This window comes from Anopheles maculipalpis, chromosome 3RL, assembly GCF_943734695.1.
Source record: "Anopheles maculipalpis chromosome 3RL, idAnoMacuDA_375_x, whole genome shotgun sequence".
NCBI lineage: Eukaryota > Metazoa > Arthropoda > Insecta > Diptera > Culicidae > Anopheles > Anopheles maculipalpis.
In genome coordinates, this window is record NC_064872.1 from 78,100,135 (window position 1) to 78,123,024 (window position 22,890).

General features: G+C 41.1%; 1 protein-coding gene across 1 annotated transcript; it reads left to right on the plus strand.

Moving 5' to 3' along the window:
* Positions 1–15,592: 15,592 nt before the first annotated feature.
* On the plus strand, positions 15,593–19,969 carry LOC126563083 (regulator of G-protein signaling 20). The gene is made up of 5 exons (XM_050219697.1): positions 15,593–15,638; positions 18,314–18,394; positions 19,309–19,537; positions 19,634–19,755; positions 19,853–19,969. The coding sequence occupies exons 1-5, from the start codon at positions 15,595–15,597 to the stop codon at positions 19,941–19,943; spliced, it is 567 nt and encodes a 188-aa protein (XP_050075654.1). The 5' UTR covers positions 15,593–15,594; the 3' UTR covers positions 19,944–19,969.
* The last annotated feature ends 2,921 nt before the right edge of the window (positions 19,970–22,890 follow it).

Consider the following 22,890-nt stretch of genomic DNA (forward strand, 5'->3'; position numbering starts at 1 on the left):
CACGCACATCGATCATGCTTCGCTGCCACTACTTTGTACCGTGCATAAAATCGTAAAGTACGCCTATGGAACGATCATTATGATCGGCGTGAAAGTTTGCTGAAGCAAGCAGGCAAAAAACCAAAATCTTACGTACTCCTATGCTCATAAGCAGGCAGCAGAGTATTGTTGGAAAAGTGTTTCCTTTTATTCTCCCTCTCTCTCTCTCTCTCTCTCTCTCTCTCTCTCTCTCTCTCTTACGACACTGCGTTAAAGAAACTTTTCTTCCGCCTTGTTTTTTTCACCGCATACACTTGCACCCCACACACCAAACATACCATGGAATACGGTCTAAAACTACGCCCCACACTGCGCAAACCCGCGATCGACATCGCGTTCTATCGATCACGAAACCTTTTCTTACTTTTTTTTTTGTTGGTAACCCTGCAACCCACCACGATCCAGCCGGCTGGATGGTGAGATTGATCGTGATAATGTTTATTACTGGCGAGGTAGCGGTGATCGTGATTTGCAACCGGTGTGCTCACGCTTCACGGTACGGGTGCGCAAGATCGAAGGAAAAGATCAATTGGGGCTACAAACTGTTTTGCTCGCCGGAATGCGGCATTGAATAGTGAAGCGTGTACGGTTCGTGCCCTGATTGCACGGCCCGGATGCCAAGTGCTGAAGTGATGGTGGTGGTGATGGTTTACAAACATACCCCACCTTCTTTGCATCCATCAGCTTTACCCTATTTGCTTGGTAAAGTATCGATGTACAGGATATTTGTGTGCAACACAGACACTCGTTTGATTTGAGCGATGAAGTAATGTGTAATGTGATTTTGATTAAGTTTTATGTGTCAATCATCAACTACAACTGCTGTGGAATGTGTGAATCATTTTTATGTGGCTGCTAAAGCCGATTTCACCGTTGCACATTCATCTGTGTTGCCCCCAAAAATTATTACTATGAGTGAAAATGGAGACGCCTGGTCGCTTACCGTGGAATGGAAGTAAGAAATTAAAACAATCTGTTCCTAATATTTCACTTGAAGTTGGAATGTTGCCAATAAAATTTGAAGGCAAAACTAATGCGATACTTTATACCTTCATGGTTTTAACTGTTTGAAACACGCAGTACATAAATAGAAAAAAAAATCCTTCTTGATGGAGGCGCCTGGTGGCTGACGAGGATGTGTGTTTTTATGCAAACTTTTTTATCCTTTGTTGTTTGAATACGCTTTGAAGTGTGAATAAATAAAACTATTTTTATTGTATGCAGTCAAGTGCCGTAGTGTGACAGAAATTGCTCAAGCATCATGCCACAAACCTCACAATTTTTATGACGTTACACCCATATAAATAACCAGTCTGGGACTGGTTTACTTTTATACGCGTATTAAACCAAATGACGTTCTATGGCAACGTATAATAACTGCTTCCAAGTGTGTGCATCAAACGTTAGTTGTAAAACAAAATAAAACTCTATAAATAATCATTTTTATGCAAAGTTGTATGAGCTTAACATGACAACAGCGCGCGCTTTAAGTGTCATGTGCATGCAAGAAGCCCAGTCTTGCAGCCATCGTCATCGAACTTTCAATCACCGTTTCCGTTTACTCAAATCAATCACCGTGATTGAGCTGTGTGAGCATGTTCAACGCCGTCTATGAAGCACTACCCTTGTTCGGGGAACGTTGCTTCATTTGGTGCCTATTGTGGTCTGGGCCACGATAGTTAAAGTGTTAATTTTTCACTAGCGAGCTGCGCTTCCGGCAGCATTCGAAAGGTTTCCCGCCGCTTCGACATTGGTTCGCTGCATGTCATCGAAGCGTTGGGTGACATAATCGATTAAGGCAAGTGTCATTTGCCACACATCCACACACGCAGAGGGTGTAAGGCGTAACGTAGGCCAAGTTGTGCGCCATCGTACTCAGTTGCAAACAAGAACCAGCGTACGAACGCAGTGCAGCAACACATGAAACTAATCAACAAGTAGTGCATCTGGCTGGTCGGATAACCTTGCCACAACACCAACACAAACACTGCTGAATGGATCGTCAATCAGCCGGAAGTCGACGTTGGACCAAGTCGTTTCTTGTTTCTTCTAATTTTATCGCACACAGCACATGTGTAGTAGCATGCACGAGTTGCCAACCTCCTCCAGGCCATATGCATTTGCTGTCGGCTGCAGTTTGGATCGGGAAATGTGGATGCACTTTTCGTGATTCCACGTGTGATCGAAGGGTGGTTGGCAAACGGTGCCACACTAAATATATACACTCATTTTCGAGGTCTAGTTTAATGTGCGCCTGGGAAAAGGGAAGGAAAAAAGATTTTTGTTAGAATGGGATTTGAATTACACAGAAACTGTTGGTTGCAATTGCTGCTGGGCCTGGAAAATTTTACGATGGATGGATTTTCTGATTAAGGAAAATTGAAAAAGTTTTCTGTACTTAACATGCCAATCACACACACACACACACACACACACACACACACACACACACACACACACACACACACACACACACACACACTTCTTTTGACGAGTATATTTATGTTTTGTTTCAAATTTATTTCTAGTGTTGTCGGGTTCGAACAGAATTTTAAATTAAAATCGCCTGTTCACTCCACGCTGCACTGCAAATGATAAATTAATGTGCAAACAACTGTTCGCTTTCCGGGTTCGATTATTTATTTCAAATAAATCCATTAATCCTTAATGCAGAATTCTATTGTCCCACACCATACTACACCAACAAAAAAAAAAGCAGCGTAAACCACAGCCATTCCTTGCTTAAGTAAATCGGTGGAAATAATCAAACGAGAAAAAATTGTGCGTGTGCCGAAATCTTGCACCGCTGCAAGGGAGAAACGACACGGGCGAAAAGGGACAAACGGGAACGCGAACATCTGTCATAAAACCTTGATGGTGACAGTTTTTCGGACGCCAATCGTCATCAACCGCTCGATGTTCATAACGATATTTTATCGATTGTGTGCCCGTTACGATGGTTGCGATTGTGCTTCCGTTAGATTCGGTGCGGAACGTTTTGGGTTGTTTTACTGTTTTATTTTTTTCTTCCTCGTTTTGTTGGCCAGCTTCGTCTCACTATCGCAACACGGGCCGTGATATTAATGTGGTGACTGTCCCCGGTTGCCCATTTTATATCACCGCATTTAAGCGTTTCCCAATGTGCACACGTGGACACTTGATGGGATGATGGGGAAGGGGCTGAGAGGAGAAGCAGTAGTAGTAGAAGAGGAACGAGAAAACCCAGGAAAAATTCACCGGCGCCACAGTGTACTTGCACGGCGCTAACGATGATGACGATTTTTCGTAATGCTGGCCTGAAAAAGATGAATTAAGCCTTGTAATGTGGAAGGCCGCTTTTTCCTTTCTTCTTTTCGCTTACTTCCCTTTTTGTGTTTGAAGCGCCATAATACTTTGCACACTTTACGAAACAAACAAAATCGACCGGCTTGAGGTTCATATAATAGCGCTAAAGCGGTGTCTCACAAGCAGTAGATTGTAAGTAGCTGCAAAGTATTTAATGCTTCTCTAATGGTTTAGTGGCGCTACGAATGGTAAGGCATTCGGCAGCCTTCGGAATCGTTTTTGGAGTCGTTTTTTTTGTTTTGCTACCAAAAATGGACAGATAAACGAAGAAGAAAAACTATCCCAGAACCTTGAGAAAAGTGTGAGCACACAACAGCAACAAAAACTCACGAATCATCAACCCAATTCCAACCACAAACAACTAGTCAGCAAACAAAAACAGCACAAAATTGAATGTACCGGAAAAAAAACGGAGACGGGGCAACAAAAACGACCGCCCAAAATCTTCTCCCCTTTTAGTTTTTTTTTTCCTATTCTCCTTTGCGTTTCGAGTTTTTCCATTCACATTACTCGGTTGGCTGGATAAGGAAAAACTTTCTTTTCTTGTTTTTTTTTTGCTGCAAAAACAATACAAAGGTCAAGAACGGTTCGAACGTGACATCATTCATTGGCACAAGGGCGGAAATGAAGCTGGGCACAGATAGAGTGAGTGGCTGCACCGTGCACACAGTGCCTTATGGGTAGCTTTAGCGTAGCCGATTGTGCCGTTGCCAAGAAGGTTCTTCCTATTACAACGCACCGTCCCAGGGAGAGCGAATATACGGTCCCGCAGAACTTTAAGCATGTTAATGTTATTCAGAACGCAATAACAAGTGTCCTTGAGCGATGAAACTGAAATAGTTTGTGGCGTTGATGTTTGCTGATTGCATATCGTTGCATTTATCATCCATTTTGTCGCACTCTAATGTTCTAAAACCTAACGAACGGTGGATGAAATTATTGCTGAAAGTTGCAATTTTGTCGTTCATTTATCGCAAAGCGCAAAGTAGATGCAGCAACAAAGCTTGTTAGCAAGTGTTTATTACTGCTTAGCATTCACTTTTGTATGCATTATGTTGTGAGGCAGGACAAACCCTGGGTAGCACCGTTTTGCAGGAATGGTATGCTTTATCATCATCTTGTGGGCGATCTCTTTACGTTGCATTCGTTCTGCATCATGGAGAAGATGAAGTGTAAAAATTGCTTGTTGATTTGTTGAGTATGATAGCAGAATGATTTTTTTATGCTCGCATTATCTGGTGCTTATGACAGGAAGATTAAAAAAAGTATTTAAAAAAGGATAAAAAGTTCTTCACTTTTTTAAGAATACAAAACTTACGCTATTCTGTTGGACGGATCAACGCCATTACTCCTTCCTAATCTGGGCTTACCAGGCCTCCTCAATCTATGAGAGCGGCTTTAAAGGATATGACGGACTGCGTCGTGCGGTGCCATTTCCATGACCAAACCAGCCTTCCTGAGCCTTTCAAGTTCAATTCGGTACACAATGGTGATATCACCGAGTTTGTAGACCTCGATATTGTAGTTGCAGAAAATAATCGTTCAGAGCATTTACCTCCCGAGCACGACTAAGAGTGTTTTGGACATAGTCCATGTCTCAGATGCGTATATGAGTACTCTTAATGTTCCATACAGTTCCAGCTTTCCCGCAGGTATTTTTTAGATATTGTCGGTGCAGACTTTTGACCCGATTCACGTGAAGTATCGGAAGACTTCAAAAGTGTGGTAGCCTATTTGTACATTTACCCTTTCATGAATCAGTGTTTGTTGGCAGGACTGCTGGATTCCTCTATAATTTTGATTTTTGACTCCGTAATCTCCAATATGAGTTTCAGAAGACCTTGTTCTTAAAGCTCATGTAACCTTATCAAAATGGAATAAATTACTGGAAAAATCCTTTTTGAAAAGCTAACACTTTCGGAAGTCATCATACTTAAAATTAATAAAAAATATATTAAAAGCTGACAATACGGTACTGGACCGTCATAATTAATTATAAAAAATAAATAAATTAAAAGCTAACATACTATACTTCGTTAAAAATATTTGAACAAACTGAAAAAATAATAATGAAAACATTTAAATAAATCCCCAATGATAATATAATAGATGCTTGAATAATTAAAATTAAATAGCCACACAACGTAAACAAAACGTCCCTGGACGAACTGAATCAGACACACGATAGATAATCTAAATCATGACTAGTAATCCTCTGAATATGGTAAATAAGGGCAACAATAAAAGCAGCTACTGCTGGATTTAATCCACCCCGATACAGCAGAAGAAGAATGATTTATTTAATGCATTTAAGATCAGAGCATTTTATCAGTCCAGTCGCACATTGGGATTAAATTGGAGGGTTGAAAATTGCTAAGCTCTCTACATGGAAAAGGCAAAGCAACAGTAATTAATTGAACGTACATAATATGGGACAACGAATTAATGGCACCTTGTATATTAAGTCCCAGAAAGATATCTCCAAGGTACGGTGTTGGAATCCCTGGGATTGACGCATCAAATCGAAGTCTTGCGTTCGTTGCTAGGAAAATATTTCCAAACAGAATCCTTTCATCCCTTTCAACACGAGCAAGCTCGAAAGCACACACACACACCCACACTGGTTACAATTAATGCTTAAGCCTTCATGCGAGAAGTTAGGGATTAATATCGTCACTCCCCGAAAAACCCCCCTTTCAGCAAAGGCGTCTAACTTCACCCGACAGTGAGTGATTGAAAAGGCGTCCCATCTGCTCTAATCCATCCTAACGCGCCTCCACCCACACACAGGCCCACTTCACAAGATAAAACGACAAAGACAGGGGCACGATGTTTTGGTGTAGCATTATTATGACGCTGCCGGATGCTAATTACATTTGCGCTTGTCCCGTACGTAACAGTTTACCGAAAGCTACACGAGCCGGAAGGTCGACGATGTCAGGCAAAGCCTGGACGGGCAAACGTGCCACGTTGGACAATGTTTAAATCTGAATTGAATTAAACACTATCATTTCTGGGGCAAGGCGCCTCCCCGGCCGCCTCCAGCGCTGACACCTTGGCATCTACCACCAAGCTGGCTTTGAAGTGTTAATAAATGACCCATTTTGCTGGAATGCAACCTGGCAGGGCCGTCGCATGGTGGGCTGCAATGAAGTCGTTGGCGTGCCGATATACGGGGTTTAGTAACACCTGTCTTTCTCAGGCAGGCTATCGTTTGCACGAGGATGGTGCCGCTGTGATGGTTCCCGTTTGCTGCGAAATCACTGCACTTGCTGCCGTTGCTCAGGAAGTGCAATTCAATTAAAAATTAATTTTAAAATCTCATCGTTCCGCATCGTCTGTGGGGTTGAAGAACTACGACGCAAACGAGGAAGAGAGCGAGGGAAAGCGAGTGTGAGTGGGATAAAATTATAGAAAAGCTTAGAGAGGTCTTTGCACTACTACTACCACTGGTTCTCCCGTTCGTGTGGATCGGTTGTGGATGTGTCATCAACTGCGGAAGCAAAGTTTTCATGTGTTTTTAGTTTCTTTTCTGGTTTTCCTTATGTCGGTCATGTGAACTATAGCTTTGAAAAGGAAATAAATTGAACCCATAATTCTGGTTAATAAATGTCTGATAGTATCCTTCTTCAGTAGGCATCTCGAAATGCAGTGTATTGGTTATTGGTTAGTGTAATGTAATTTTGATGTTTACAACTGTTGTTCTTTCTGTAGCAGTATATGATTTTCAAGTATTTAATAATGGAGATTACAACTAAGTATTTTTAAAGTAGAAACTACAATCTGTCAAAATTATCTATCAGTAATCAGGCAAAGAAGAATAACCAAGTATCTTTCTTGATCTCCTCTTAATAGTCCTATTGCTCCAGTGTGGCTCTCTGCTATGCAAATTGCATACTATTTGGCGCAACATTTATGTTAGTAACATGCGTCTCTAGTTACTGACACTTCTGCACCTCTTTTGTCGATCTTTTTCAGTGAAAAAGATTTAAACACAATTTACTAATATTATGGAATAACTAAAAAAATTTAATTTTAAACAAAAATTAACAAACATTATTCGAAAAACTACGAGAACGTCAAGCACAAAGCGCTTTACTCACCGTTGTTATTTTATTGAACACACCGATGTCCATTTAATGTTAGTTTTTAAGAGAACGATTCCTTTTTATTTGTGTTTCATCTTACTAGCAAACGTAATCCCTGTACTTAAAGTCTTTCCATTAACAAAAGACTGTAAGTTAATATTAAAACGCCTCTATCGAACCTGTCAGTGCTGTGCTTTGGTTCGGAAGAAGATGTTCTACACATCTTCATTCCCGTAACCTAAATCATGTGCTGCCCGCTGTACCCAACCCTGACGGAGCTTGGCAAACCATGGGCTCCATGGGTTTTCCACTTGAACATGAATTCCCCGAAGGACCACCACCGGCACACGGTTGTGCACCACTCAACGAATAGCGAAGGCCCAGGTCGTTCAACGTGCCATGTGTGTGATTATCGAGATGACTGACACTGATGCTTTGAGCGCAAAGTGGGCAAAAAAAAGGGCAAGAAAAATAGATCAATCCGTTCGTGCACGGCAAACCATCATGCACACGGTGCACCCATTTCAAAGTGCTCTGGAGCGAGATCGAGCGATGGAAACGGGTGGAAAAGCGAACAGACGGAGCAGCACAGGACACGATACCACCGTACTTCTGCGTTACCGTTTGATTGGTTTTGAAAGGAGGAAAAGCACCATCGCGATTAGCTTCGTGGAGAAATTGTCATTCTTCCGTATGGTTGAACCCTGCCGCACAGTTCGTCGCTTTTTCACAGCGACAGCTTTTCTCTGTCCCCTTTTGATTTGTACCGTGTACGCTAAACGTTTGGAGCTTGAAGTTTGTCGGCGCGGCGGTGAGATGTTTGCTATTTTTATTTATTACACTTTCTTTAGCTTTTAAGCAGCAATGTGTGCTGCTTCTGATGCTCTTAAAAGCTGCGAAATAAAACAGCAAATGAGTGAGTGAACGAAACCATTTTCTGTGAAGCCCAAGGAAATTAGATATGGAAGATTTTCGTTGACTCACTGGCGCGATCCTAATGGTTTCGAAGCATTTGTTAAGACGTGGCCACGGTTGGGCAGAATGCGTAACGAAACGCGCTCGAAATCGTGCCGTCTTTATAGGGCTCATCAGGTTGCCGATACGGCGCAGTTAAAGTTTCGCGGTTGATTGATGAAAGAAGAAGCCACCGTTATTGGGCCGCTGTTGATGAGACCCTCGATGACAAACATTATGGCGAGCTCTTCCTTTCCTTTTGTTGTGCGAGGTAAACAACCAACGGGCAGTAAAAAAAAAACATCGACCACGGGCGCAAACAGTTCCTCCTTTGCAAGGACTCTCTGCAGTATGTTTCTATTTTGATCCTGCCACACATACAACCAATTCAACCCCCCGCTTTTGGCACCTCATAAGCACATTCTGCCTCAACGAGCACCTCGCTTCCCTAAATGGTGTACTGGCGATCGGGTTCGCTTCTTTGTGGACGGTTGAATGACTGGATTGAAAAACGCTTTAAATAATTGACTATGGGTGGTAGAAAATGGCTTCCCGTGCGATTTTGTCTTCCGGGTTTGCTTTTTTCGTAGACCATATACGTGGAACGTGTGGGTTTTGGCAGTGGTGCGTGCGCGAGCACTGATAAGGGTAGGGCTTGGCCAGTGGAATTTGAAACCCGGATGTCCTGTTGAATGAGGCTCGCATGGTTTACTACGGCGCTAATGAGCTATTTTCCTTCACCAAACCTGTTACTGATTAGGGATCGGCCTTTAACGTTTTATTGTTTAAAGCTGAAAGAATATAATTAGGACTGTATGGTGTGTTACTGCTGATCAATTTGCAAACCACTAGACAACTTTGGGTGTTTAGCAGATTCTATATATAATCTAAAATGCCCCAATGAATGCGATAGAATGCCCCAAACTATAACCAGCAACGCTCAGAGACAGATCAAGCTTCCTGAAGCTTATATTAATCCCTACGAATTCGATTCTACTTACTCTGGAGTGCTGGGAACAGAGGTTCTAGGGGATACTTTAACAGGAGGCGCGTACGGCCCCTTTGTATCTTATACCACAAGTCCTTTTTATACCATCATTTCTATACCCTTTAGTACTTCGGGGATGTAAAAGTGTTCCAGATGAATTATTCTAGTTCTACGTCATCATTATCAAATGCGCATTTTGGTTAGATAATTGTTACGGTAGTTCAGGTGTTAGACTATTTCTAAAAATTTGTATTCTAGCAAGTTTATTTCTTCGATAAAAGCACACAAACTGCTGTGGGCCAGTTCTCAAAATTGGACTCTAAATTGTGACGTAATTTTTAGTCTTTGGAATGTTTGTTTTATGGCATCACAAGGCGCAACAGTTGGCTAAGGTTACAACAGTGCAGATATGCTTTGAAATTACGATAGGTACATCGTTGAATGACAATATATTCTCCCATAAAATGTTGGTCCTACCCGATTTGTGTTTATCATAGGTTTGCACGGGATACGCCATTCAAATTGCCAATATTATGTACCTGGGACAGAGAGTAAAACAACTTGAGATATTCGATTCTTGTCCTGCTCTAATATCTCCCTCTATTGAAAATGCTGCCAGCCATCATTTTCAAAAGGCACTACTAATGTAAAACTGTGGCGGGATTGAAGTGTTTTCACACGTTAAATACCAGAAGAACCATGAAATGAAGCTCAATTCGAACAATCTTTTCGAAGATCCTGGTCACGGCACCAAAGATTTCCGTACAAAAAAAAAGCATCCATATTCCAGCATTATAAATGTCATACGTTCTCTTCACATGGGACGAACGGAATGAGTAAACAAAAAATGAACGGAAAAGCGCAAACCCCGTAAGCAATTATTATGTCAAATAACACATTCCCTTGAAGGTACTTTGGTGAAAAATTTAAACCTTACACCCGTTGTTTTTATAGTCGGCTCACACACACACATACATGCTCATCCATCACATCGCTAAACATTGGCCTTCGGCAACAACCATTAATTAAACCGAACCCGTAGTGTTCTGTTTCAAGGGGTTACAGGGCATTGTAATGACGCTTTCAAACCACTTTCATGTCCCACGAATCGGCAGCACTCAGCAAAACTGTGTGCACTTTTTGTTTGCTTGCTTTATTCTTTTGCCTTCTCAATTTTACATTGTTCTTACCTAGAACGTATGAACGAGGGTGTGTATGTGTGCTTTATTTCTTTTGAAATAAAAAAAGGCTCCTCCATCCAGAGAATGGGGTGGAAAATGCTAGCAACAAAATACAAAGAACATTTCCACTCAATTTCCAGCACCCTTGTATATGTACGTCCACCAACACACACACACACACACACACACACACACACACACACACCTACGCAACAAAAGGACATTAGCGATAGGAATTGGCTGCCACGCTTCAATGCACTTAACCTGCCCTAAGGACAATTGTTTATCCAGCTAAATAAAGACTAACCCAGTGCAAATAGATTCAACAACCTCCGGAACGCTGCCGGAGCCTCCGTGTTTCGCGTGTGGTTGTTTGTGTGGATACCCCGAACCAGGGGGTGTGTTGCTCTGTATGTACTTTGCAAAAGTGCCACCACAAGCATCACCACCCGTGGCGTGGCGTTTCTCGGGTCAAGGAAGCGTAAAGCACCGAGGGCAGCAGCAAAACTGCAAACCGAAACAACTGCCCCACGAAACAATAATAACAACCCGGCCAACTTCAAGGAAGCAGGCAAAAGGAATAAAACAACAAATGAAACTTCAACACCGGAAGCGAGAGTTTTCCGGCCGGGGCTGCGCTCGGCTCAGGACTGCTTTGGACCCACCTGTCTTGCCCAGCTTGCCTTTCCGTTGCACAAACGCGTGGAAGATGGTGGCTTTTGGCCTTTTGTTTTATGCGGTGTAACCATTGTTTTTTTATTTTCCAGTGAAAGGCAATTCGTTTGCATGCCCTCAGGAAAGGTAACCCAGGACACTCTGGTTTGGTGTTACGAGCTACAAGTAGTTTTATGACATTCTGTGTGTATGCTTTTGTGCTTGCATATGTGTAGAGCAAGTGTAAGTTGAACAAAACAAAAAAATGAAATCCTTACCATTGGGTCAAATAATAATGAAGGTGGTGACTTCCGAAGATAAAGACGTTCCGGTGTCGCTACCCATCAGAACCGGATCAATTCGACCATGTTTTGACCGCTTCGGGCATTGTGGGAGTTTCCATCAAACTGCTCGTTGATTAAAAATTCAAACAAGGACCACCGCTGAATCGTTGCGACATGATCAATACATCCCAAGTCTTTCACCGATAATGCACACACCATCACCGGGGGGATTGATTCGTGCCGATCGATAGGATCGGTCGATTCGCTTGGATGGATGAAGGTTTGGCTCGCATTTCTTCACGGTGTAGCACACGGTCACTCTGTTGCATGCGCGAGGGTCTTTGAGAGGGTTGTACTGTTATGCTCATTCCGCTGGCTGTGTCATCAAGCCGGAGAGCTGTAACGAAAATTGATACAAATTGAACGGAACGCTGATGATGTGGGCAGAGGATGATAACTTGGTTCTTGGGCCGGGAGTGGATTTGATTGTCCCTTTGTCTATCACGTCTCGGATGGATAAAAATCGTTGAAGCTGGTGGATTTTGTGATAGCTTTCATCTTGTGCAGCTAGTCGATCGAAAGGTTTTCTCGTAACAGCACATTGTCGGTGTCGGTGTAGTGAATATTTTATTTGTTTCAATGTTTTAAAATTTAAGGATTCTTTATTGAAGAAAACCCAATTGATATGTTTGATTGGAACGAAGCTACTAGTTCTTGTGTGATTTCCTCGACTCTCTAACGCTCATATTCGAGTAAAACATTCCTTGGTTCATTAGGAAACTTCATTTCACAGCTCCTTGTCTAGATCAAAACCTGAACATTTTCTCTACAGATTTTTAATAGTTCCGAAATTCTTTGGGCATTCGTTAATAATTCAACACCGTTGTGATTTTATGTATCAGCTTATGCACCTATTTTTGCGCTATCTTAGCCACTCACGAGGCAAAAATCGCGACTTACACCACACGGATCTTAAAATTGTACTTTGCTACATTTATAAACCAACTTCTGTGTGAATTTCTTTGCAACGACAAGTTAAAATTGTTAAAGAAATCTTCCGTTTTTCATGACTAAATATTATTAGTTCAATCGTAGCTTAATTTAAATTCAAAACAGAACAATCCAAATTGATGGAGCTAGTTTAATTTAAATCATGTATCTTCATACTGAACAGTCAACTTCCTTGCAGCCTTCGTTTAACCGTTCCATTGCTGCCAAATAATTTACATAAAGTGTAAGATCAATTGGTTACAGCTGCAGTCACCATACATGAGATTAGTTTTATGGCATCTTCCATACGGAAAAGTACAGCAGTAGCCACGTACAACACATGTACTAGCCAGTGTCGACATCGAGCGTACCAACGTTGGCACTTCCATCAAAACAAACCCATTAAAACTTTATTATCACCAACACCGTTGCCGGAAAAGGGTGGTCCTGCAGTACCAACACGAAAAAAAACCCCCCCAGAAAACGACGTAAAATAACATGTGGTACCTCTTCACTAACGCTTGACCAGCGAGCGCCGTGCATCAGCAACGCTTGCTTCAAAACGCGTCCCAAAATAATGTGCACACATTTGTGGCCAACTACTAATAACCACTGCTGCTGCTGTTGCTGCCAGACGACGTTCGAGATTGGCCACCCTTCCTCGTCGTCTTTATATGTGCTGTCGCTGTACGAAACTGACATCATCAACGCCATCCGGGAAAACCCATCATCTAAGTAATTAACCTCAAATATGATGCGCCCGGTTCACGTATCCGTAACCTGATGGGGCAGTAGAGGAGAGTGAGTAGAAACTCGCTCGGTTACAAGACCGAGCCTCTCGATCGGTTAGGAAAGGATGATACAATAAGTGTCCTGACTAGAGCTGTCAGTGGCGGATGATAGGTTCCCAGGTGGTGACAGTGATGACAGGAAAGAATAGGGAAAAAACGCTCGCAGGAGCACATCAGAGTGGCGAATTCTTACCAGAAACTGCAATTTGTAGTGGAATGTTCTCGCTGATATATGAACGCTCGCTTTGGCAGGGTTGACAGATGTGGAAATAGGAAAACTACTAATAAAGATTTGACTTTTCTTATTCCTTCTCCATTTCTTGTCTTAACAACCAACTAGGTCACGCAGGCCATCGATTGGCTTACAAGACTTTGCTGATAGTCAACCTCATTACAGGGGAACGGCCTGGATGGGATTTGAATCCCAGTTCTGTCTGCCTGTCTGCCGTGTGAAGACCGCTGCCACTCTCGCATAAACCATCGGGCCGCCCTTTAAGACAAGACCTATGGAACCAAAAAATACATTTAACAGTCTTAAACAATTCTATTAATAATTGTCAAAACTTTAAAAAATGTTTTGACTTGAAACATTCAACAAGTATTATCGCAAGAATACTATCACTCTCGTATGTCTTCACTGCTGTTCATACAATGTTCACATCCTTACTATCGTGTACAGTGAACCGAACGTGATTATGCTCGAAAGGTGTGTTCCAATGTCGAGCCATCTTGTACTAACACCACTCACAGCAAGGGAATCACCTCGAACACGACCGGAAGTTGAACACTGTTGAACCGTCTATGTAGCCTTTTTGTGTGAACAATCATTAAATTGTCACCAATGCATACAACACTGCCAACTGCCCCAAACGTTCCACCGTTCGGGCAAACTTGTCTCCATGGCGTGCTGCTGCTTGATAAGGCAGGAAAGCTGTGTTTAGCTAATTTTTAGTCATGTTCAAGCATGTGTCATTAGAGACCTGTCGAATAACATGCCGTCCGTCTTACGATCGAGTTTAGCGTTCCGCAAGAAGGTTAGGTGGACCGATAACTACGATTGGATTGAACCGATTTAGTTCACTTAAAAGGTATTGTCTGTTATTATAATGAAATTTTAATTCTATTTGATATTAAAATTGCGTCATTTAAGGCACAATTAATTCTCGAGGCCTTCTTGTGCCTTCTTGTCTTGTTTATAGTTAAATAATTTTTGCTTACGAGAAGCTGCATACTCGAACGACTCTTATTTAATTTTCTCTAATCACCTCTATCGGCCCTGCAGCATGAGTAGTTATGAGAAGGGCAGTTTATTGTTTAATTATCTTATTGTTCTTATAACAATTCCTCTACTATTTTTTATTAAATATGTACTCACACTTCTGGGATTTCCCTAGTGCTCTGATAAATTCTGACATTATAATCTAGAAAACAGGGCCTTAATGACGAAATATGTTCTCGTTTCGGTTGTTCTCTGTCCTCAGAGATGGTGAAGCCTATAACAAACATAATTATGCGTAAAGAATCTTCCTATACTTAATCTTTATAGTATAAAGCTATGCTCACGCCTAAAGCCTACTCCAAATCCAGATGTAAGTGAATGGAATCAATACAAAAAAGTGTAAAAATTTAGAGCAGAGCTTTCACAAATGCCCACCTGGTGTATAAGTGATGTGTGTGTGTGATGTAACAAAGCAAATCAAGGACAACAATGAACAGCAAAGCTCATCACCATCGCAAACCCTTGCAGCTTTAGTGGACTACAAAAAAAAAGTCACCCAAAAGAAAACAAACGCCAGCAAGTGTGCCCTTGTGTGCGATTAAGATTTTACCCGCGTACCTTACGTATTCGTGCCACCCAACCAGCCCATCACCACCACCACGTGTCAAGTGTTGCAAACTACGATATTCCCGTGCGGATGTCACCGGTGGAGCAGCGCAGTGTATCCGTGCAAGCGTCTCACAAAAAAGGAAGCTAAAAGACAAAACCTTAAGTGCTACGCAAACATGTCGAAACAATAGACGGGCACACCGACCGACCGTTCGTGTGCCATTGTGGGTGTGTACCGCCTTGGGTGGGAGTCGTTGGAGGTTCCTCACTTTTCACCACCGTCGCACCGCACCAGGTGATGATAGCAAGCTTCCACACGGGATAAGAAAGGTCAGGAAGTGTTTGCACTGTCAACGATTGCCACAACTGGCGCTGGCCATTTTTGTGTGCACGGTGAATCAGCAGCGTTTTCGTGTCGATCGGTTGTGCGTAACGTGCGCGTCCATTTCGGTATGGCCGAAAAATGGCGCTTGGCGATTGGAAAAATTCGAAAGGGGTAAGAATAGGGGGAATGCGTATGGTGGGAGCATGGGGTGAGATACGCGAGGAATGGTGTAAACTATTAATGGCATTTGAAGCGCGAGTAGATTGTTGACGGAGGTAGTGCCATTGTGCGAAAATATTATCCTAATTGTTATTGATTTTATCCTTGCCTAAATGTCAATTGAACGTGTCTTCGGTGGATTACGTTGGGCGGATCGAGTCTCAATGATGGAAATCTTAAATAAACAGACAATTAAAAGTACAATTTATGGACTACTCGTTGCTGGTAGGAAATGCATCCAAACGATTAATTTATTATTGCCTCTGAAGTATTCTTTGGAAATGAATAGCTTGACTTTCATGCTCTATTTCGTCTATTGATTTAATTAAATGATTTATGGATTTGTTTTTAAGTCAACTATTTTATGAAACTCTGCTTCTGAGGCACTAACCCTTCAAGAGGTTTTTCTTGGCTAAGTTTTAGGCGTACGATGTTCAGTGCTGTGTACAGGGAGAGGGACAAAACGATAATTTGGTTACCCGTTCCTGCTGTATGAAGACAGGCGCTTCCACCTCCTCGGCCAAAGGAGGGCCAGGTTGTTTTGCTACTTAAAACTGATTTACACAAGAAGAGGAAGGTTCTTCATCTAAGTATTAGGTCCAGTTTTTAGCTAGACTCTGAATCATTCCACGAAAGGATCATCCTATTTCGGATGTGCTTGATAACGTGGTTTTGATGGTTTTCCATGGCTTTTCCAGGGCTTGTCCAACAGTAGGACAAAACTTAAAAAATGATCCTTAGGTAGGCACCATCCCCGCTCCCCAATAGATCTGTAATAGGAACATTGGGCGATCTTTCAATGCCTCAAACTGCGTCCAATAAAGTGGATCAGGCAGCCTCGTACTTCACACAAGACCATAGCCACATGCTTTAGAGTTGCCCTGTCCTATACGCTGGAGATGGGCGCCCAAAGCGAAATGATTAGATCTAAGCTTAGACACCCTTCGAATGAACGTACGATCTCCTGAGATGCCGTGGAACCAAGGCTTCCAGAACACTCGGGATGAGTGATCGAATATAAGAACCTCCCGAGGTCATTGGTGTCCCACAAAGTTTGCAACCGAGCCATTGCTATTGCTTGTCATTTTGCTAGAATGGTTTAAAAATTGTCGCAGTGTTTTTTCCACATTTCTCTGGTCTGAATTTTTACATTTATGGTCTAAACTATAAGAAAGAAGAATATTTCACAAAATAAAAAAAACAGAATATGCAATATGGCCAGTCTATTCTAATGGAATGAAAAAAACAAAACACTACCAACAGTATAAGCAGCTATTTATTTATTTAGCTACTATTTATTTAGTTAAGTTCCACATCGTATAAAGTTTCTTTGCTTCAATGAAGGAAATATGCTAGGTCAGAGGGACGATTTACATCCTAAATCCAACCCACGGTGGACATTACGTTTACCTCATAAACCAGGCTCGTCTATCAACGCTTCAATACCCGCTAAAGCAAGCGCCTATCACGATACCATGCAGCAACAAAAACTCTGAGCATCACAAACACTATACTTCCGCTTCAATCCTTAAAGAAAGGTCACCAGTGACGCAAAGGGCTTTTTTCGTTAAATTTAGCCAACGAGTGTGGTAGCATAAATTCAATAATAACCCTACGTGACAAATCTTTCATTCCCGGTGCTGTTGAATAAAAAATTACGGATAAAAGATTGCATTTCTTGCGTTACGTCGTCCCTTTCGTTGCCTCCCGTCCCATCCCGGACAGTATCTCGATCACGTGCAGGTCGGAGCCATCCATTCATCCGATGTTTGTTGTATTATTCGTTCTTTTTGTATCTACTTTACCTACAAGGACACCATTGGCATTTTCTTGCTACTCTAGCGGCAGAACCGGTGCACGAGAGGCAAAGAGCTTGGGAAAGAAAACACAGGAAGCTGAGGTACAGCTGGAAACGGAAAACTGGCATATCATTGATAAATATTCGAGGACAGTCGAGATGTAGGGTGAGCCTTTTGCGCCGTCTTTTCCCTGCCGTTTTGCTCATCTCCAGCACGACGGTTGTGTTGGGATTGTGTTGTGTCCTGTTTTCGCCGCTTTCTTTGCTTGCCATTGTGGATATATTTCCATATTTTGTTTTTCCTCTGTCAGGGCAGGGCGCTGGAAGCTGTTCATAAATTTTATATAGCGAACGGGATAACGAGCAAAGCATACACGTGAACACACGCTGCTGCTCGCGCTGCAGATGACAGGAACAGACAGATCGCATCGCATTGATTAATTCAAAAAATCCCCATTTGGTGAGCCGGCAAATTATGCCGGCACACTGGCAGAGTCCGAAACGTCCCGAAGCGGAAGTGTTTTGTCACATTTCATAATTTATTACCAAGCTTTGCGTCCGAGAGAGTATGCATATGGTTGAGCTTGAAGATAGACAGTACGAAGTTTGGTAAAGAAAAATGTTCTAATCAATTTAGCCTAAGCCTGTTCGTATGCTTATTGGTGGAGCTGGCAGGATGAATAGAAGCTCATTAGTAGATGATCCATCACCGTCAAAAGTCCTTCAATACACACAATTAAAAATATGATTGTTGTTTGATATCTTTTTTAATGCTATTTTCATATTAAAAGTACTCATTTATGTGTTTGCTCTTTTCTTATACTTACAGTTTGGCTATAAAAAATGCAGAAGACAATGGGCCTACGAAAAAAGACCAAGCTAGTTCCGATACCCTATTCGATGGTGAACAGTGAGTAGATATTCCTTACTGCCCGTATGAATCTCGTCTCGAGCAAACGCTCTAACTCTTCTCTGTAGTGTTTAAGTGATATTAGTTACAGCAGTTGGAATAATTTGTTATATTTTTAATTTGATGCTTTGATATTGTTTCGATCTAATTTTTGCTTTGTTTTATATTGATTTCACATATTGTTTTTAACGCTTAGTTTGATTTGTCTTCTTTTTTTGTTGTTTTATTGGAACGAAATACTTTCAGTTTCTAGTTGAGTTTTTAGTTTTGTATTGTACGCTATAATTCTTAGCTTTCTTATGTTAGTTTCATCTTCTTTACAATTTTTTTATCGTTTTTTCATTCAATTTATTTCCAGCATAGATAAGATGGCTGTCTTTTTCGTTAGCATTGAAGGTTTCCAATATTTCTTCTCATGTCTCATAAAGTGTTTTTACTTTTCAGCTTGTTTTTTTTTTATTTTTTTCTTTTTAATCGTTCTATGTTTAATCTTTTCTATATTTTTAAAGTATTTTGTCAAATTTAATTACTTTTCGGAATATTTATTTCACATATTTTCCTATTTTTGCATACATTGTTTTTTTTTCACAAGTTTTCATTTGTTTTTTTTTAATTCCGCTTTAAATAATTGTATTTTCATTCACTTCTATACTTTAATTATATTGCTTTAGTACACTTCCACGGCGTGGCACTTTAAAAGTAATTCTCTTGCACGTACTGTGCCGAGTTTATTTGCAATCTTCTATTTTATCAGTGTTTCCCCTATTCCCTCGTCTTTAGCGTGCCATATCAATCCCCAGTTATTAATTAAAATCGAACAAATGAACATTCTGTATTCGACGAAATGCCACATATTATTTTCATACCTTTGTGTAATTTGTTTCTCTCTCTTTCCCTCTTTTACTTTCTCCCAGACCAACGCTAGAGGAGATCCGTAGCTGGGGCAAAAGCTTCGACAAACTAATGCGAAGCCCCAGCGGGCGAAAAGCGTTCCGGGAGTTTCTGCGCTGCGAGTACAGCGAGGAAAACATACTCTTCTGGCTGGCCTGCGAAGAGCTGAAAAAGGAGACGAACCCGGAAGCGATAGAGGAGAAAGCTAGGTTTATTTATGAAGACTATATCTCGATTTTATCGCCGAAAGAGGTAGGTGGGGTGTAGGGGGTAGGGTTGACCGACTGTAATTACTTTACGTTTGCGCTAACCTTTATCACTTCTCTTGTTCGACTCATTCACCCACAGGTATCGTTAGATTCGCGTGTAAGGGAAATAGTTAATAGAAATATGGTGGAACCAACGCCGCACACGTTCGACGAAGCTCAACTACAAATTTATACACTTATGCATAGAGATTCGTATCCGAGGTAAGTGGCTCTTAATTGTTAAACCACAGCTTCATCATCAACAAGGAAAAAAGCTGTACTCACACACACTTTCTTCTCACATTTTTTTTTATTTTAGATTTATAAATTCCCCGCAATTCAAAACACTGGCCCAAATTCCAGAGGGAGTGTCGGCGTCCGGTTCGACGGCAGAAAGTCCCAGCAATTAGAGCACCAGAGTTTGTGTTTTTTTTTTCCCCAATCCCCCCTCGTCACGAGCTAAGTGTGAACAACTTTTACATCACGATGCTATTTATTTGTCCAACCTCTGGACACATGCAAGCGAAGCGTGTTGCCCAGCCGGGAACCGGGAAAGCTGGTCCCAGGGAAACTTTCTACGTGTCCTGCAAAATCGTACTCCAGCGGCATTGTTGATCGTGTAGCGGTTCGGTTTATCGGTGTATGTACGATCCCGGCCATTTACCTTTGCTTTACCATTTCTTTTGCCTGCTACCCACTTGGGGCAAACAAAAAACCAATGATATTTATTTGTAACAAACCGCTTAAATAAAAAAAAAAAAGCGCGCACCTGAAAGCAACACGTTTTGCATCGAACGGTATGTGTGTTTCGTAACGGTCAACCGTAGTTGTCTGTAGTACCGCATAGTAAGGGTAGCAAGCAAAACAAACACCTGTATGCAGTAAAACGTAGGACAGGATAAGCCCTTTCTGACGCAGACCGGCAAAAAGGACGCAAAAGCAATCGATACAGTTTAGGCAAGCGATGAGCGACATTGGACGTTCGCGAAGATGAACGGAAAATGTTGGGATAGTGCAGGTGAAAGCAAAACAAAGCAAAAATCAGGTGTAAGAAGAGGGAGATGATTGTATTTTTTTTTACGTAAATATTTAAATCGTATTATTACGCACAAAATCACCATACACACAAGCATAAACACAAGTAAACACGTACAGAGATATAGAAGAAGAGGAAGAGAAGGAACAAAAGAGGGGCGAAACGTTTTTATTATTTTTATTATTCTACTCTATATTTGAGAAGGATGACGATAAGGAAACGCGAAGTAGGCAATGAAATACCAAACAATCAGAGAAGCGATATGAAGCACAAAACAGAAGAACAAATCATGAGTAAAGTAAAGTTATCTTATGAAACAAAACATGATAATTTCAATTTAAAAACACAAAAAAGAGAGCAACGCAACAAAACAACAAAACACAGAAAAAACACATAAACACATAAATCAATTTTCATCTACCATAGTTCGAAGATGGGAAAGGAAATTTCAAATATAATTTTGTACATCTTGTCTGTTTTGTTTAGTTTTTTTTCATAGTTTTTGTTTACAAGTGGAAAATAAATGTGAAAACGATAGGAAAACAAACACACTCACACACACCAAAACCGCCTAATCACAACGACACGTGGATGGTTAGTATGTTTGCGTATACTTAACGTAGTATGAATTGTTTTTACTTATCTTTACGGTCTAGTCACACGAATTTATATGCTCCTGTTACACAGATAGATAGAAGAGAGAGTGAGGGAGAGAGAAAGAAAGGGAGGGAGAGAGGGGGGGAGAGAGAGAGAGAGAGGGAACAGAACAAAGTTTATTTATTCCTATTCGCTTGTTGATGCCCGTAGTCGATGCTCGATAGTTTATTCTGGTCGTTAAAGCTGTTTATTGTATTTTAGTATTACGTGCAAACACGCACACACATACACAAGCACACATACATACACTTTCGATCAGTTTTATTTACCTTACTAAGAAATAGAGGAAAATAGTTTATATCGTTTTAGACGCTTCCTCCTTCTTTTTGGGGGAACGGGATCCGGTTCCGGTATTTTAGTATTTTAGTCACTATATATCGAGGGCCTAGCAAAGGAATCAGTTTAAACTGTTTCATTGTTTTGTATCAAATGCTTTTTTTTGTGTCCCCAACACACACACACACGCACACAAGCGTGGCAAAAGAGGGTGAAAAATCGTTGTACAGCGAAAACGGAACCAAACAAGCGAGCTAATCGGATGCAAAAACTGAAGGAAAGTTACTTAACACAACTTCTATTTCGAACCATAACATTAGAGCAAAACAAATGCGAGATAGAAGAGCATGATGATCGAATCAAACGTACCCGGTGTGATGAGAAATTTTCATTTACATCTCAAGTCAAGGATAAAGAAAAACCCTTGAAAAAAAACCCCTTATCCTTAAGAATTCTAGTTTAAAAAAAAGAATTAATTGTTATTATTATTATACCAAACGGGCTTTGATTGTGGTTGAACGGAACGATCCTTTTCTTTTTCTGCCCTCAAGCAGTCAGTAGCGAGTGTAGTATTTTGTCTAATGCAGAGAAGAGTGCATCTGTGTGTGCGTGTGTGTGTGTGTGTGTGTGTGTGCTAACACAGGGCATCATTCCTTCCCGGGAAATGGCATAATGGTTTAATATTTATAGCCTATTTGTAAGATTTATATTTTTTCTAATCGACAAAACTGAATATGATGCGAGCTAGGTGAGTTGGGTTCGGAAAAATTATTATTACCCAAACAAAAAGCCACCCAAACATAAGCAAATGCAAATGGAACGAACGAGGGTGTACACGATACCGGGAGAAAATGAACAACTAGGCACACATACACAAACACAATCGATAAATATAGAGAGAGAAAGCGAGAGACAGTAGCAAAAGTAATAACAAAACAAGAACAACAAACAACATAACATTATCATATAAGCGTACGGCAAGACATTGTAAAACAGATCAGCAAAATAGAAAATACATTTACAAAATCATTTATTCACTGTAGCACGAAACAAAACCGGTAGGAAAACAGAAGAAGAACCAAAAGAAATAGTAAAAAGTAAACTAAAACCCCACGAAATCGTAGAAATGCATTCATCGAGCTAGTCAAACCTACACATACACACACACATAGCCGCCATCGATGCTATATCGTGCTCATAGTACAATTGTTTCCACTTCATACCACCACATACAATCAGCCAGCATGGAAATATATCACAACCCTGAAGATACAAAATAAAAACCCAAACCCAATGAAATAGAGAAGTTAAAGGGCAAGGAAAAAGTATGATGCAAAAAATACGATAAACCAGATAATGAAACATGCAATAACACACACAATATGATA